Source organism: Heteronotia binoei, chromosome 7, assembly GCF_032191835.1.
Source record: "Heteronotia binoei isolate CCM8104 ecotype False Entrance Well chromosome 7, APGP_CSIRO_Hbin_v1, whole genome shotgun sequence".
NCBI lineage: Eukaryota > Metazoa > Chordata > Lepidosauria > Squamata > Gekkonidae > Heteronotia > Heteronotia binoei.
In genome coordinates this window covers 112,679,769-112,696,016 of record NC_083229.1, presented here as the reverse complement: position 1 = coordinate 112,696,016, position 16,248 = coordinate 112,679,769, and the positions used below count along the sequence as shown (strand labels likewise).

Genomic DNA, 16,248 nt, shown 5'->3' with positions numbered 1-16,248 from the left:
AATCCTCCCCACTTTGACAAGATAATCAGTTTGAATCTCAGGGGTGGAATTCTAGCAGGAGCTCCTTTGCATATTAGGCCACACACCCCTGATGTAGCCAATTATCCAAGAGTTTACACGGCTCTTTTGTAAGCTCTTGGAGGATTGGCTACAACAGGAGTGTGTGGCCTAATATGCTATCTAGAATTCCACCCCTGTTGAATCTAACCACTCAGCTTCTCCCTCTAGTCCAGGTGTCCCTGAGCTTTCCAAGCCTGCAGCCACTGTTTGAAGTCTGACACAGCGTGCGCTGTGCAACCACAAAATGCAAAGCCAACCACAAAATGTCAGGGAATAAGGTTATGCAGCATCCCAATAGTAACTCTTCAACATTCCTGGCCAGAAGCTCTGCTTTAAGATGCCTTTTTAAAATACACATATTGCTTAAAAATATTTTCTTGCATCCATGCAGCAGGAAAGATTCTTGCGCTTTGGCAATTTAAAAAAAAAATCTGCACAACTGATCAGATCTCCAATGGACAGTCATGAGCAGTGGTGGACTGGCCAGGGCGTCAGCTTGCCCAATGGCAAATGGGCCCTTGATGAAGTGGGCCCCCTTAAACATTAGACAATATGTTAAAAATGTTAATGACCTTTTGGTAGCTTGAAAATATAATAGACGTTCCAATATTATTATTGTAATGCAACAAAAATTTATGTTGTGTTTGGGTTGGCAACCTCCAGGTGGGGCCTGGGGATCTCCCGCTTTTACAACTGATCTCTAGTTGGCAGAGATCAGCTCCCCTGGAGAAAATGCAGTATGTATTTACATTAAGTATCTACTATATACTTCCCCATACGAGCCCCAGAGAGCACTGAGGTCAGCAGGGAAGAACAAGCTGACTATCCCTGGGCCAAAAGAGGCCAAACTACAGAACACCCGCGCACGGGCCTTCTCCATTGCAGCTCCATGCCTATGGAACCAGCTCCCGGAAGAGGTGCGGGCCCTGCGGAGTCTTGACCAATTCCGCAGGGCCTGCAAGACCATCCTTTTTAGGTCAGTTTTCACAGACTGCTGATTTATGATCACTAAACAAATGGATCCGCCAAAATGACTTTGCCCAGGGACCCTCGCTATCATGTAAACTGACAGAAATAACGCCAGGAACATCACTGTTACTGTCAAATTATGTCAAATGTGTATTTAGAATTGTTTTTTGGACACTGTTGATTTTAAAGTCTTGGATATTTATTGTATTGTATATTTTATGGATGTTGTTAGCCGCCCTGAGCCTGCTTAGGCGAGGAGGGCGGGATACAAATAAAATTTTTATTATTATATTATTATATAGAATATATGTACACTGTAATTACTAAAATATGTATGCATTTATTTTGCAAAAGTTTTAATTGTACCTTTTTTCCGCTTACGTATTTTTTAAATTTTTATTTATTTCTTATAAAAATTAAACGATAGCCTTATAGTTGTGGGGTGGGCCCCCGATGTCTCCTGGCAACCAATATTTTTAGACCCGGTCCGCCACTGGTCATGAGCCCTGCTGGCAAGAGCCAAACTTGGCCCCTCCTACCATAAAAATGTTTGGAAGGTGCCAGCAAAGGTGGCGGAGGTACCATGGTGCTCGCAAGCACTGTGTTGAGGACCACAGCTTTAGTCCGCTTCGCTACAATTCCCATCTGAAATTGTACCAAGCCTCACTAACACTGAGTAGGAGAAGGATTCAGGCTGTTCGTGGACCTTTAGGCTGGGAGAGAATTCTGATTTCAAAAGGGCCCAGGAGTACCAGCTTAAAAAAAAAAAAAAGGAAATCAATCTCCTCCACAATGTTTCTTCTAAGCTGCAGGGTCTTGTGAGCAAAAATTCTACTTCGTGAACTACTGGCATTAAAGTTGTGAGCTACTGGCGTTAAAATTGTGACCTACTGCATAAATTAGCATAGAGGTCATCCTTCCTGAGCTAAGACAAAAATGTGTGAGCTGGAAGCTAAAACATCTGTGAGCTAGCTCATGCTAACTCAGCTTAGAGGGAACTCTGATCCTCTGTACTTTTTGCTTTCTCTTTTTAAATTCTCTATCTTGGTACATCACTGAATGTTTTGTAGCTGCCATTCAATAAATATGATATCTCAAAATACCAGCACATCCTACTTCCTAAGTACTCCATACCCCTTAATTTAACACAAAACAGCCAAGTAGCTCTTATAGGGAGAAGAAAAAAAGACAGGGGAGCATAGAAAGAGAAAGTCATTACAGAACGTTGATATGTTCAAAAGAACTTATTTTTGGTCATCGAGTCTCAGCTGTCTTATGATAACCCCATCGTGTTTTCAAGGTGAGAGATCAGGCTAGCTTGGGCTATCCAAATCAGGGTTGAAAGACCACTAGTGGCTTACATTTTTGTTACCAATAGCAAACTGCAAAATACAGAAGTCCCCAAAGCAGTTTTCCAAATGTATCCCTAGCTGCAAGAGATAATTAACATACCATTTGTCTAAAGGGGGCAACATATATATTTCCATTTAAGAAAAAAATCTTCTTGTTATTTCCCTACTCTCATGCCAAATCTACAAGGACTTATCAGCTGAAAGCTAATCCTTACAGCACATTAAAATGGCCACAAATATAGGCAAAGCTCCAAATTAATTGAGGGTTAATACACATAAATTGTTCTTCCCACATCACTGCCATACTGAGCAAACTTTCCTGTTCTCGTGAAATGAAATGTCAACACAACACAGCGTGATTTCATGCTTATAAATTCCTTTCAACTACAACATTTAATGTAGATCTCAGGGCCTCTGCAGTGAAAAAGACTATTAACAACTATGATAATTACAGTTAAAATACAACTCAAAAACAGTACACTCGGGGCTTTTTTTGTAGCAGGAACTCCTTTGCATATTAGGCCACACACCTGAGGTAGCCAATCCTCCAAAGCTTACAGGGCTCTTGGTACAGGGCCTGCTGTAGGTTCCAGGAGCATTGGCTACCTCATGGGAGTGTGGCCTTGTAAGCAAATGAGTTCCTGCTACAAAAAAAAGCCCTGAGTACACTAGAGCAGTTTCTGGGCAAGAGGCCTGAAACCAACAAGAATACAAGTTAGACCCAATGCAGAAAAAGGGATACAACGTCAGATTAGGACCAGGGAGATCTAATTTGAAATGAAGCTCACCAGATGAATCTGGGATCTGTTATTATTCTTCTGCCTAGTATATCTCAAAGGGCAGGGGTGACAAACTCATTTGTTATGGGGGCCAAATCTGACCAAAGTGGGACCTTGTTGGGCTGGGCCATGTGTGTACCTATTTAAGATTAGATAGCAGAGATGTAAACTTTTAAAAAGACACAGACGACTGAAGATTTTTTTTTTTAACTTAAAATAAAACATGCTTAAAACATTAGCCCTAGTTTGTCTCAAAGAGGCTTTCTTTGTATTTCTCCCAAGAGATCCATGGAACTGGGCAAAGGAAGCTCTGGCTCTTTCCCTCCCTCCCCAGAGGACCAGGAGAGGTGGAGCCTCAACCAATGGAGAAAATCGAGGTTTTGCTCTGTAGCTCCTGTGAGATTAAGCAAGCCTTGCAAAGCAAGCTGAGATGCAGAAGGAAACAAGGGAGAGGGAGAAGGAAGCAGATGACAGCCAGTTGCTTGAGGGCCTGCTGGGAGCCCTCTGGGGGCCTGATTCGGCCCCCGGGCTGCATGTTTGACACCTCTGTCATAGGGTTATTGTGAGGATAAATTGTGGGGGTGGGGAGACTCAGGGTGACATGCCAGCCTGAGCTACATGGAGAAAAGACAAACAATAAACTAATAAATAAAGAACACATAAGCACCCAGAACTGTCTTTCTGCAGCTATAATTCATGAACGGGAGATTGCCTCTTATCAGGCAACAACAGAAATAAGTATGAACTAGAACTTCTGGCTGCCAGAGAGCTGTAGAATCTTCTGGCTGTGCTACACACATGGAAACTACCATACAATAAATAAATAAATAGTATGAATGACATGCAGGCTGCCAAAAAGGGGGGACAAACAGAACAGCACCTAAACGTCATAATACGAATTTGACAGTGAGAGAACACCCCATCGCCCTCTGCAGTAGTTCAGCTTCTTTGTCAGGTGTCAAATTTCACAAAGAGAATTTTGCAGGCACTCAGGGCATTTTTTGTAGCAGGAACTCCTTTGCATATTAGGCCACACACCCTTGATGTAGCCAATCCTCCTGGAGCTTACAGTTGGCCCTGTACACCCTGTAAGCTCTTGGGAGGACTGGCTACATCAGGGGTGTGTGGCCTAATATGCAAAAGAGTTTCTGCTACAAAAAAAGCCCTGGTGGCACTGAAGTTTACACCACCATAATAATAATTATTTGTCGTATGGCAGAGTTATACACAGGAAGTAAACAATAATATAAAATACGTAACCAAGTGATAAAATGGATATGCAGATCGACTGGGCAATCCCCCTAAATACTAATACCTAGATTTTCAATCCACTCAGTCACAGCTGGGGAGAGTTCAAAGAGCTCTGTCACATGACCCTGGAAAGCCTGACACTCACATTCCCGTGACAGATGGAAAACAGTTTGGCAGGCTGCACCACAATCGCATTCGGGTCCTGTTATTATGCCCCATTTAAACAACAGGTCTGCACAACTGTCAAAGCCTGCTTGTATTCTGCTAGCCGTCTTCCATACTTTACGTGGCAAGTCAAATCCTGCAGGCCTTTTGTTGATGTTTATCAGCTTAGGGATATCAGGTGGAGCTGATTGCATCTGTGTTCGCAACCATTCAGTCCCTAGAATGAAATTTTGTCATTGCAGGATTTGTACAGATCTTGCTGCTGGCTGTTGGGATCTCAGCCGTGTTTTTGTGAATAGGCAACTCTCTGTTTTCTATATGATTCATGAAGAAGAGCATCTTGTGTTTGGAGATGAAGGAGAGGGATGTGGCACAACATGGGTAGAGGGTTTAATACCTCCAGAGGTGGAATTCTAGCAAAAGCTCCTTTGTATATTAGGCCACACACCCGTGATGCAGCCAATCCTCCAAGAGCTTACAAAAAAGAGCCTTGTAAGCTCTTGGAGGCTTGGCTACATCAGGGGTGTGTGGCCTAATATGCAAATGAGCTCCTGCTAGAATTCCACCCCTAAATACATCTGCTGATGGTTCTCACTGTTGAGTTGCACATCAACTGCTGTTGAGCCACACTAAAGCACCATATTCTGCAGTACCATACACCAACCCCAAAGCTATACCACATAATTTATGGAGAACGTTGTTTTGCATGTGTATTTTTGCTGCTACATTGGTAAGATGATGTTTATAGCTCAAGGCCCTGTCCAGGGTAATGCCAAGGTACTTAGGTATATGGTTGTGTGTAAGTCTGGTGTCATTAAGATAGACATTCAGTTTGCAGTTGGCAGGATTGTTATTGACATGGAAACAGGAGAATTCTGCTTTTCCTAGCCATCATTTACAGTAGCAGTTAGCCAAAATTTTGAGGTCCCTAGTCAGTATTTCCTCAGTCCATTCAATTGATTTGTGCCTTACTGAACTGCCATGTCATCAGCATAAGTAAACTTTCTGGATATCCTGCCTCGCCTCCTTGTGGTGCATTCTCAATAATACTGAAGAGCTAGAACTCATGGCAGCCAGACAATCGAAGGATCTCCTGAGTACACTATACACATGGAAAATCACCACAGTAATGGAAGATCATAATCTTCCCTCCACTTTTAGCCACCTACAAAAGGTGGGAGAAAATGGGAATTATGTCCAGTGCCTTAAACATTTTGGACGAAAGGCACAATTAAAGTGAAGCAGATAACCTCAGTTTTCCATACCAGACTGAAAATGTTGAAGATTCCTTAAGAAAACAGAAAGATTCCTTAAATTAGCAATGTATATTCAGTGCTGTTCTACTTAAATAGATGAAATTTTCTTCAAAACCACTTGACATTTCTCCATACAGAAGCCACAAATGTCTGGATAAGGGCTTATGGTATTTCCCTATGGGATTATGGTATTTCCCTATTTAGTGAACAAATTCTGGCAATGTAGGGATGTTAAATTTGCCATGTTTTCCAAATAACTGGACTAAGCTCCACCGTTATCGCTTTGCTCAAGAGGTCGAATGCGTCAGCAATCCCTTAGCAATTGTTAAAAAAAAAAACGAGGCGTGAAACAATACCACGTTCTTGAACCTTCACATTTGCAAGCCATTTTCTGCAGTGTTGATAGCTACATACATTGCGAGCTAAAGCAGGTATTTTAAAGCCTTAAATAAACAAACCAATTTCCTACATTGTTTTTTCATTTTCATATAAATATTAACAATGCAGAAACCTTGCAGTTATTACATCTGACTTCACATATTACAAGGATTTCCCAAAGCTACCCCACCCCCCACAAGATACACATAAGAAAGTATGGAAGGATGCAACTGTAAATGGTCATGGTACTCCTAGCTATCTGTGGCCTGCCCTTGTAAGAGGTAGTAGACTCCACGCAGAAATATATTTAAGGGTGCAAGGATACAAAATATATATATTGTTGTGTGGAAAAGATCCCAGATCTATTGGATTTTGTAAAATAAGCCCAGTGACAGCAATAAAGTATCTTTCCCCTTGTACACTCAGTGCTGATAGTTACAGCGGGTATGCTGATTTGCATCAATGACAGGATCATGACCCAGAAGTAACAATTACTCTACTCAGGAGTGTCAGTCCAGGGGCTGAATCAGGCCCCCGAAGGCTCCTAGCAAGCCCCCAAACAGCTGGCTGTCATCTGTTTCCTTCTCCATCTCTCTTGCTTTCTTCTGCATAACAGCTTACTTTGCAAGGTTTGCTCAATCGCACAGGAGCTACAGAGAAAAACCTCTATTTTTCTCAATTGGCTGAGGCTCCTCCCTTGGGGAGGAAGGGGGGAGAGGGTGAGCTTGTTTTTCCAGGGTCTCTTAATCACCCAGCAGAGCTACTGAGCCAAGCCTCTCTCCCTTCTATTGGCTGAGGCTCCTCCCTCCCCTGTCCCCTGGGAAAGGAAGGAAAGGGCCAGAGCTTCCTTTGCCCAGTTCCCTAGATCCCATGGGAGAAATACAAAGAAAGCACCTTTAGGACCAACAAGTGCTAATGTTTTAAACAAGTCTTAAGTCTTTTTTTTTTTTTTAAAAATTGTGTTTGTCTGAGTCCTTTATAAAGTTTATCTCTTCTACCTAATCTTAAATAGGTACACACACGGCAGGGCCTGACATAGCTTGGCCCAACAAGGTCTCATTTATGTCAGATCTGGCCCTCATAACAAATGAGTTTGACACCCCTGCTCTATATTGTTGATGAGAATAATTAGCCCTGTGATATAGCTGAGGCTGAAAGTGACTAGTCCAAGGTCACCCAGTGAGTTTCATTGCTGAGTGGGAATCAATTGATTCAGAAGTAGTGCCAAAAATAAAATTAATCTGATTTTGTATTTTTCAGATTATTTTAGAATCCAATAGGCAGCTTTTAAATAAAATAGCCGACAGAATACAGGAGGTTAATACAAAGAGACAATCCAGTTTTTCATCTGTGTGCAGCACTACATATATGAAACTGTGTAAGCTGTGCGTGTGCATGGAATACATCATAGGTGCACAAAACCTCATTTGGCATGTAAGCAGTTGCACAAGGAGTGGGACCAGACCATCTCAGATCATGTAACAGAATGCAGAATCAAGGAATGGTTTCCTTTAACCTGCTCCCCAGGATAGATTTTTGTGTGCTGACATTTAAAGTATCCAAAGAACATCAAAAAGTTCTTTGCAGAAACACCTGGCTGTCTACATCTATCAAGCTAATTTTCCCAAGATAAACCTGATAAGCCTTCTAGCAGAAATACCCAAAATTTATGTAGTGACAGAATCAATCACCATTACAAGAATTCTGGCACCAATGGGGTACATGTGGTTAATTTTTTAAAAATATCACAATTACATTTTTACCCAAAATGTGATTACATCATGTTTCTGCCCCTCCACCCTGAAACAGACAGAAGAGCCTGAATATCAATATTTACATTTCCCCCTTTAAGACCAACAGATAGTTCCAGTACCTTAAGTAAGTTGTTCTTCCACTTGCTTGAGTAGACCAGTACATCAGATCGAAAGTTAGTACTTATTGCTTGAGTATAGGATGATTTTCCAGCTTTCTGTTTCGAATTCAGGAGGGAAAGAGCGATTTTTGTTGGCAAGCCAAGCGGGTTGGGATTGTTTGAACTAACGGACCAAGAAGAGTAAACTGAAATCTTTTGGTCACTTTGTAACAGGTGTGCAGGCTTCCTTTTTAACAGGTAACACCATGTAAAGTTTGTTGTTGTCTTTAGGCTCGGAAAAGACAATCGTTGTATATCGCTTGCGTTTACAATGGACAAAGCGGCTCCAGTTTTTGCTTGGTGCTGGATGCTGGGTTGCCGACTATCGTTCACAACGCTGGGGGATTTCCTTTCTTGACTGTTTTCTAGGGCCTTCAGAAAGGAAGCCTGAGTGTTTACCAGAGCAGGTTCAAATGGCTTTCTGGCCACACTACCTTCAGTTTCAGAGGTTGGTACATTTGAATGTTCCGAGGATTCTTTTGTGAATGAAGATATCCCAGGCTGAGCACATTCAGACAATGGAGGCGACAACATCACGTCAGACACATTATTGATTCCGCTGTTTTTGTTGTGAGGTAAGACATCCTGATCCGATGAGAAACTTTCGAGGGGCTCCATGGTACAGATCTGGCGCACTAAGACCGGCTTCTTCTGTTTGTGAGTTTCACCGGCTTTCATGTTCAACTGATGCAGCGATAGAGCACCTGTGGCGCTAGCGGCTCCACTTTCGTCTTTAACACGCTTCTGGTGTTTCTCCATGGCGATGTCTAAACTATTGGCTGGGGAAAGCATGCGTTTGCTTGAGGCTGTGGCCTCCTGCTGAGGGAAAAGTCCAACAACTGGCACTTTCTGGATGATATTTAAGGATCCCAATGAAGTGGAATTTTTGCTTCCCGTCTCGGGAAGCAAATTTTCAAACAAAGGTCCCGGCTGTGAGCTTGGCAAGCACCTCAGAGGATCTTTGTGGGACTTTGGCAGCTGACTTTGATCTTTGAGGGTTGGCACCAATGCGATATTGGTTTTACTAAGAGACTGGCTGGCCTGGTCCTGTGTCACTAAAATCTGAGGAAGGGGTGCCACCGTAGAGAAACCATAGGATGGAATATTGCTGTGAATGCGGACAGGGACGACAAAGGGTGCCATCTGATACACACGACCACTGCCGTGATCCGGGATGTGGTGCAAAGGAGATGGACCGTACGGATTGGATGTTTTGTCGTTTTGTTTTGTGTGCGTTTCTAATGCAACCCCAGATTGCTCTTTGCCAGCTGTGCCCGGAAGACCTACAGGATATTGCTGACCTATGCACATTGCTTTAACTTGAAGTTGATATTTGGGAGCAAAGCAATCCTCCTGCATGCTATGCTGACCAGGAAACATGCTCATGCTTTTCTGAGTTCCAAGTGCTGGCCCTTTGAGAGAGGTTTGCGAATACTGGTTGGAAGAAGGTTGGGGAATATGATGCTGTAAACCAGGACCTAAAGCTTGTTCATTGGAAGGCAGGTTAAAAGAGAGGCTGCTTTTCACTGAGGGAGGCTCACACAAAGTCTTGGCATAAATCTGCGGGTGCTTTGAACTTGAAGAAAATTCCTCTGATTTCCCTGAGCTCTGCGATCTCTGAAAGGAAGCTGTAGAAATCTCGGTCCCAGGAGCCGTTTGAAAGGAAGTGCTTGACACAATTTCGGGCTGGTTTTTTTCCACAGCAATATTTAAAGAGATCTGCCTCACAAGGGGCCCCCTCCTCCTTTCTAGCAGAGGTACATGTCCAACAGCACCACCGCCAGGAGACAACTTGGATGTGGACGTCTCTGTAAACGAGGCAGGTCTGGGTGGAGACATGCTCCCACAGTCAAAAGATTTGCTTCTATAATCCACAACCTCCATGGACGGCTGGGTACAGTTAATTTGTTCGGAAGCAGCGCGTCGCATTTCTCTGTAATGAGGCACACTGAGTGTATTGGAACTGTTAGGAATGGTAAGGAATTCCAGGGATTTAGTTGAAGGTTCAACTTTGGAAGCGTTCTCGTTCTTAGAGATATCATCTTTGTCAAAAGAAGCGGAGAAACTCGATGCACGCGACAGGCTGCTCTCCCGACTTAAACTTCTAGAAAGCGTAGAGTCAAAGCTGGACTCGGCCGATGAGTGCTCGATTTCAGCCAAGCGAATCCTTTTCTTCTTAGGTGGGAGTTTTTCTGTGGGGAGCTTGGACAAGCTTTCGCTACGCTGGGGCCAGTTGAATTTTTCTGTCTTCTCCAGATCGCTGCATTGGCTTTCATGATCTTTATCTGGTTCCGCTGTGACCAGTATTTCAGGAACCTGGATGTTATGCTGGCGAACAAGTCTTAGGGATGTCAACGGTGCATTCCTTTCATGAGGAGCCACCGGATGTTCATGAAGCTGAGTTCTTGGAGCTTCCAACACCTGATGACCATGAGAGGCACGCAGAGGGGAATGCCTCTCCTCTTGAACGATGATGGTATTCAGAGAATGGAGCTTCACAGCTGTATTACCATCCTGAAAGGAAACGGGGGAAACTGTTTCAAAAGAGTCTGATTTGTCAAATGAACTAGGCCGGCTTAAGGAGTTTGTGTGTTGTATGACTGAAATTCCAGCTCCTTGTCTTTTCAGCTCTGTTTTTTCTTGTGTGGCTGCAACAGTCTGCTTTTCACCAAGCAGTAATGTCTTTGTCTCCATGGCCTCTTCTGCGCCACAAGCCTCTGGCTCATTTTGAGACAGTTTTTGAAGTGAAATGCTGTGTGAACCTAGGACGGTGGCAACATGTTTAGAAACACTGACAGTATTTCCTGGCTTATTCTGACTTCCTGACTCTATGTTTTTTGTCAAACTGCTGTTATCATTTGTCTGGGGCTCATCATCGTCATCTCCAACACTTTTCATCTTCCTCCTTTTCCTTATTTGAGACGTCTGCTCCCAGATACCAGTGGAAGTGGCAACACGATAGTGAAGGATTTGGGGCTGGGTACTGTTGGAGACAGTCTTATGTTCAGAATCTCGCATAGCTGCCTTGGTTTTTGGTCCGTGCAACTCTGAACAATAAAACTTTTTATGGTTCTCAAAGTTTTCCAGTTTTCTATATCTGTTTCTGCAAGTTTCGCATTCAAACATTGTCCCTCTGCCTTGATGCGACTTCTTTGTTTTATCCACACTTGATCCTTGTACAAATGATTTGCTTCTTGCCATTACAAATTCATTCGATGCGCTGCATCCATAGCTTTCATCTACGGATCGTGCTGGTCCAAAGCCATGGCTTTCAGTTACCAAAGAATCTTCTATTGCTGTTTGTCTAACAAGAGTGCGGGGATGCCCACCTTGGAGTTGTGGTGTGGAAGGTCCTGGTACAAAGACATCATCATACAAGGAACCAATTTTATCATCAAAGGACTGACTTCCACGAAGCGGGTGAGGGGGAGGTATTACATTTGTAGGTACAGCCGAATAACTGGTAGTAGGCATAGAATTACTTCTGGTTATAGGTAAACAGTCAAGGGTTGGTACAGATAGAAGAAAAACTTGTTTTGATTTATCAGTTGGTGTAAAAGGAGACTTTGGTATATCAGAGCTGGAACTAGTTCTTCTACCCATTGGTTTTAGATCAAACTGGAAGGAGTCTTTAAAAATATAGGATTTGGGGGAGTCAATACTGCCTCTTCTTGACAACGATGTTCTCCGTGGCTTCACACTGTCCAACTGTTTGTCATCTACCACGGCCTGGTTATCAGATATTAACTTTGAAATGCGTTCTTCAAGAGTTTTTGTGGCCAGGGGTGGTCTCATTTGGCCAGACGAAAGCAAGTTCTTGTCAGGGCAAACTGTCTGCACAAAAGACGCCACTGTGGTGCTCACCCGTGGCACGCAAGGTAGACTTTTACTCGGGTCTTTTTCAGGAGTGGGCAGTCCCTTCATAAATGGAGTTGGCGGACTCATGTTTTGATCTGCACTTTCTGAACGTGAGAAGTAGCCTGAATCAGTGCTGCCTAAACTTCTAGGGCTCAAGAGACACTTTCCTTGCTGATCTTGGGAACAATCAGTGGCTTGTTGCCTCTGTAGCTGTGCATGCACTACTGTCCCTGCAGGAGTCCCATGTTGTTCCTCAGAAATGCTCGTTTCTGTTTTCTGATGCTGCTTAATATCAGACTCCTTTACCAAGTCTGCATGAACCACATTTGGTTTCACATTTGAGGCTTTGAAGTCTCCTTGTCGCGTCGTACAAACTGTCGAGGTGGGGTCTGCTACTTTGGGGCTATTGGACCTTAAAGGAGAAACATTTACAGGGTGTACAATCACTTTAGGTAAAGAAGTCCTTCCTTGTGTGAATGGATCCTGTAATGGTGAGTCACCCATATATTCTGGATTGCTTAGCGAAACAGAGCTACTTTTGAGCGAAGATTCGGAATTGGACAGGATTTTCATTACATGGGCGTGTTCCAGTTCTAAGGATCCTTGGTCCTCCTGCCTTTCGTCGGCAGTACCTTCGTCATCGCTGTCGCCACTTTCCTCCACATCGGAATGGATGCTAAGTGCTTTATCCGACTCGTGGGACAGAAACAGACCAGTAGAATCTGGCTGGAGGACAAGTCCTAGTTTGATAGCATGGGCATGGGACTTTTTGTGCTTATACAGATTGCTTTTGGTCTTAAATGAAAACCCACAGGTCTCGCAAGGATACGGCCGTTCTCCTGTGTGGGAGCGGATGTGCTTCAGAAGAACGCTGGGCTTGGCACAAGCTCTGTTACAATACTCGCAGACGTACTTCCCCAGTTTTTTAGGCTTCTGGTCTTTCAGAAGGTTACATATTTGTTCTACCCCGTGGCTGACGACCGAAGCTATCTGGGCCGAACTGTACAGGGGAGCTATAGGTAACTGGGTGGCAGAGCTGGAGGGGTGAATGGACAAAGGAGATGCTTTCGCTACTAGCGGGTTTTGAGAAAAAACCTGAGTAACAGTAGAAGATGGGGGGTTGATTATAGAAGAGGTTACTGCTATGCTGTATATATGCTGGAGTTTGAGATTTTCCTGATTCTGTGGCTGTATCAATGAGTTACTGAAGCCGGGGCACGCTGTAATCTGTTGGTTCTGCTGCCCAGCTTTAGAAAGAATTTGTTCTTGTGAGTGAGTCACTGAGTGCATCTGTGCTTGTTCACTCTTCCCTGATGTCGCTACATGCACGGTCTGCGAAGTGCAAGGATAATATTGAGATCCAGCTACAAATTCTTGCTGCGGCAAAGCAGCGTGACTTTGGACACTCAGAGTATTGGATGTGAGATCAGAAGAGGCGCTTACAGTTTTATTTGGTTTCAGTTTTTCTATTTGCATCCTACTAGAAGGGCACTCTTGGGCTAAGGTGTTCAGCTCAGGCTCCATAGCTTTCAGTAAGACATCAAACGCAGTATTTGTACATGAGGATGAATTACTACAATCAACAAAAGGAATACATTCATTATTGTCAACCTTGGGTATGGTTGACATAGAGCTAGGGAGACTCTTCTTGACTGGTAAACTGAGTTGCGAGGAACTGTAGTCTTCTACTGGCCATTTATTCAAGTCCAAGGATTGAGGTAACCGACACAACCTGGCGTGTGCTGAAGTCTCAGATCGGGATGTTTTAACAGCTACCTCACCGCTAAGTGTCCCCTCGTTTTGTTTGCTTTGTTTCCCATTTTGCGTAGCCGAACTGCACTCTTCTTTTAACAGCTCTGAAGGATCAGGAAGAATATTACAAGATGATGAAAGGTCTTCTATTTTCTCCTTAGGTTTTACACGAGATGGAGTCCTCAGGGGTGATTTTGGTATTTTCGTCAGATGATTCTCGGTTACGATCTTTTTACGCTTCACACCTTTAACTGCGTCTGTGCTCCCTCTTGAAGCAGCCTCGGAGATTTCTGCCCAAACAGAAAGATGAAAAGTTATGTGATGACCATGCAAGCACAATTACCGTCGTCTGTAGAGCACTTTTAATAAACAAAATGTTATGAATCACTATAGCCACTTCCCTGGATGCAAAAGGTTATTCTGTGGGCAGAAGAAAGACATTTGCACCAGTGAAAGGCTACTTGGACCGGAAGGAAGCTCCACCACAAGAAGAACTATCAACAGGATCCAGCCCAATGTCATTAATTTCACTTTTAGGACACGGCCCCCAATGTTATGCCCACGGAGGCTATGGCACCCATCAACACTTTTCTTAGTCCCCACCCAGTGTTTTTAGAAAGTGGGTGGGACCATGGAGAGCTCTTACCCAGTAGAGCTTCTGATTGGCCACTGAAGGTCTAATCGGCTATGTAGATTAAAATAACATTGTTTCAGCAGCAGCTGCCATCACAGTGTTTGTCTTATCCTCTCTATACAGAATCACCGTAAGTCATCTGTGAGCAGGGCTTTTTTTGTAGCCTAATATGCAAAGGAGTTCCTGCTACGAAAAAAGCCCGGAAATTTACTATTCGCTGAGAGTAGGTTGATAGACTGCGAAGCCCTTTGGTCACTTAATTATTCACTCCCAACTACAACCATTGACGATGGCTCAATATCCAGTTCTACAGTCAGGGAACACAGCATATGTATCTGTAAAGCCAACAGTTCCAGATGGTGAAAGCAAGCCAGGAATTGGTTACTCTTGGATGCATATAGTTTTTGATCTAAGTCATCTCTGTGGGCAGTTAAATTTTTTTTTTTAACATAGGAGTTTATCCCTGGATATAGAACATTATAGAACAGAATGTGTAATAATATTTTGTGGCTGCTCACTTCCAGTGTTGGGATACTTTGTGGATAAACTGTGTTTCCAGTCTGCCTACTAATTCTGTCCTTATAATTACAAGATTCAGTAGGGAATACTGTTTAGCTGCAGCTAATTTTAATTAACTGTATTCATATTTAATTCAGTTAACCACACAATTGGTTCGCTGAGCAGTAGTGAATGAAAGCATGAAAAAACTGGAATAACTAGTATCAACAATCAGTTATTTCAATGTATACATTTAAAGGAAACTCACGATGGTATGCACCAATGCGAAGCAAGTGTAGTGAGGAGACTTTGAATAAAATTCTCCAAAATCAAATACATTCAGAACTTTCATGTAACATTATGTTAGGTTTAGTTTACATTTCAAGTAACTGTTGGCATTAAGTTCCATAAACAGGAGTCCCAAACTTTTTTTGAGCCTGTAGGCACTTTTGGAATTCTGGCATGGGGAGGTGAGTACAACCATAAAATGGCTGCCATAGAAGCAGGGCCATGGACAGAGAGGAACCCCAAGTGTGGTGGAGAATAGGGGAAATTAAAAAGTGAACTGGGAAAGGGGATTTTTTTTTGCTAATCACAGATAGGGCTTTTTTTGTAGCCGGAACTCCTTTGCATATTAGGCCACATACCCCTGATGCAGCCAATCCTCCTGGACCTTACAGTAGGTCCTGTACTAAGAGCCCTGTAAGCTCTTGGAGGATTGGCTACATCAGGGGTGTGTGGCCTAATATGCAAAGGAGTTCCTGCTACAAAAAAAGCCCTGGTAAATTGTTATTGTTTGATGCAAACAGAATGTTCTGAGAACAGTGAGAATGCCTCATGGATTTGGACTGCAACTAGAGTTTGGGAGCAGAGGAAGTAAATATGTGGGTTTTTCATTTCTGTTCTCTAGGACTTCAAAATGTGCCTCACAAAATGAAATCTTTCTCTGGCTAAACTGCAAGAGAGGACTTCAATACAGCTAGCCGAACAAGAAATCAACACCATCATGTGTTTTTATATTTAAGACAGAATTGTCAGGATAGCTTTAGAAAATGAAATGCTACATTTTTCAAAAAGTACACAGTATAAGTCTGTTTTCTCTCCTATTGTCAAAACAAACCCAGCTCTGCTGAGTCTGGCACCCACAAGTGATTTATTGTGTTGATTTCTGCTGTGAGCGATTTAAAGCATATGCACTTACAAATGTTGAGCTTTCCTCAACAATCATCAACAGAAATTAACTTCTCCATTCAGAAGAGGAGCCAAGTTCTTGAACTGGAATCTAAAACATTATGCTATATAGTGGGGGCGGGGGGGGCAGGCGGGGAAAAAGACAGCTGTGACTCTGGACATCTATGAAGAGCTCCTCACTTTACGATAGCCA

At 43.2% G+C, this 16,248-nt stretch overlaps 1 protein-coding gene across 3 annotated transcripts in view; it reads right to left on the bottom strand.

Moving 5' to 3' along the window:
• HIVEP1 (HIVEP zinc finger 1) overlaps positions 1-16,248 on the bottom strand; it is a 123,430-nt gene that overhangs the window by 28,692 nt on the left and 78,490 nt on the right. For all 3 annotated transcript variants that reach the window (XM_060244213.1, XM_060244215.1, XM_060244214.1), the window contains exon 4: positions 8,084-14,022. In XM_060244213.1, coding sequence (XP_060100196.1) covers positions 8,084-14,022 — 5,939 coding nt within the window. The remainder of the gene's footprint in view (positions 1-8,083; positions 14,023-16,248) is intronic.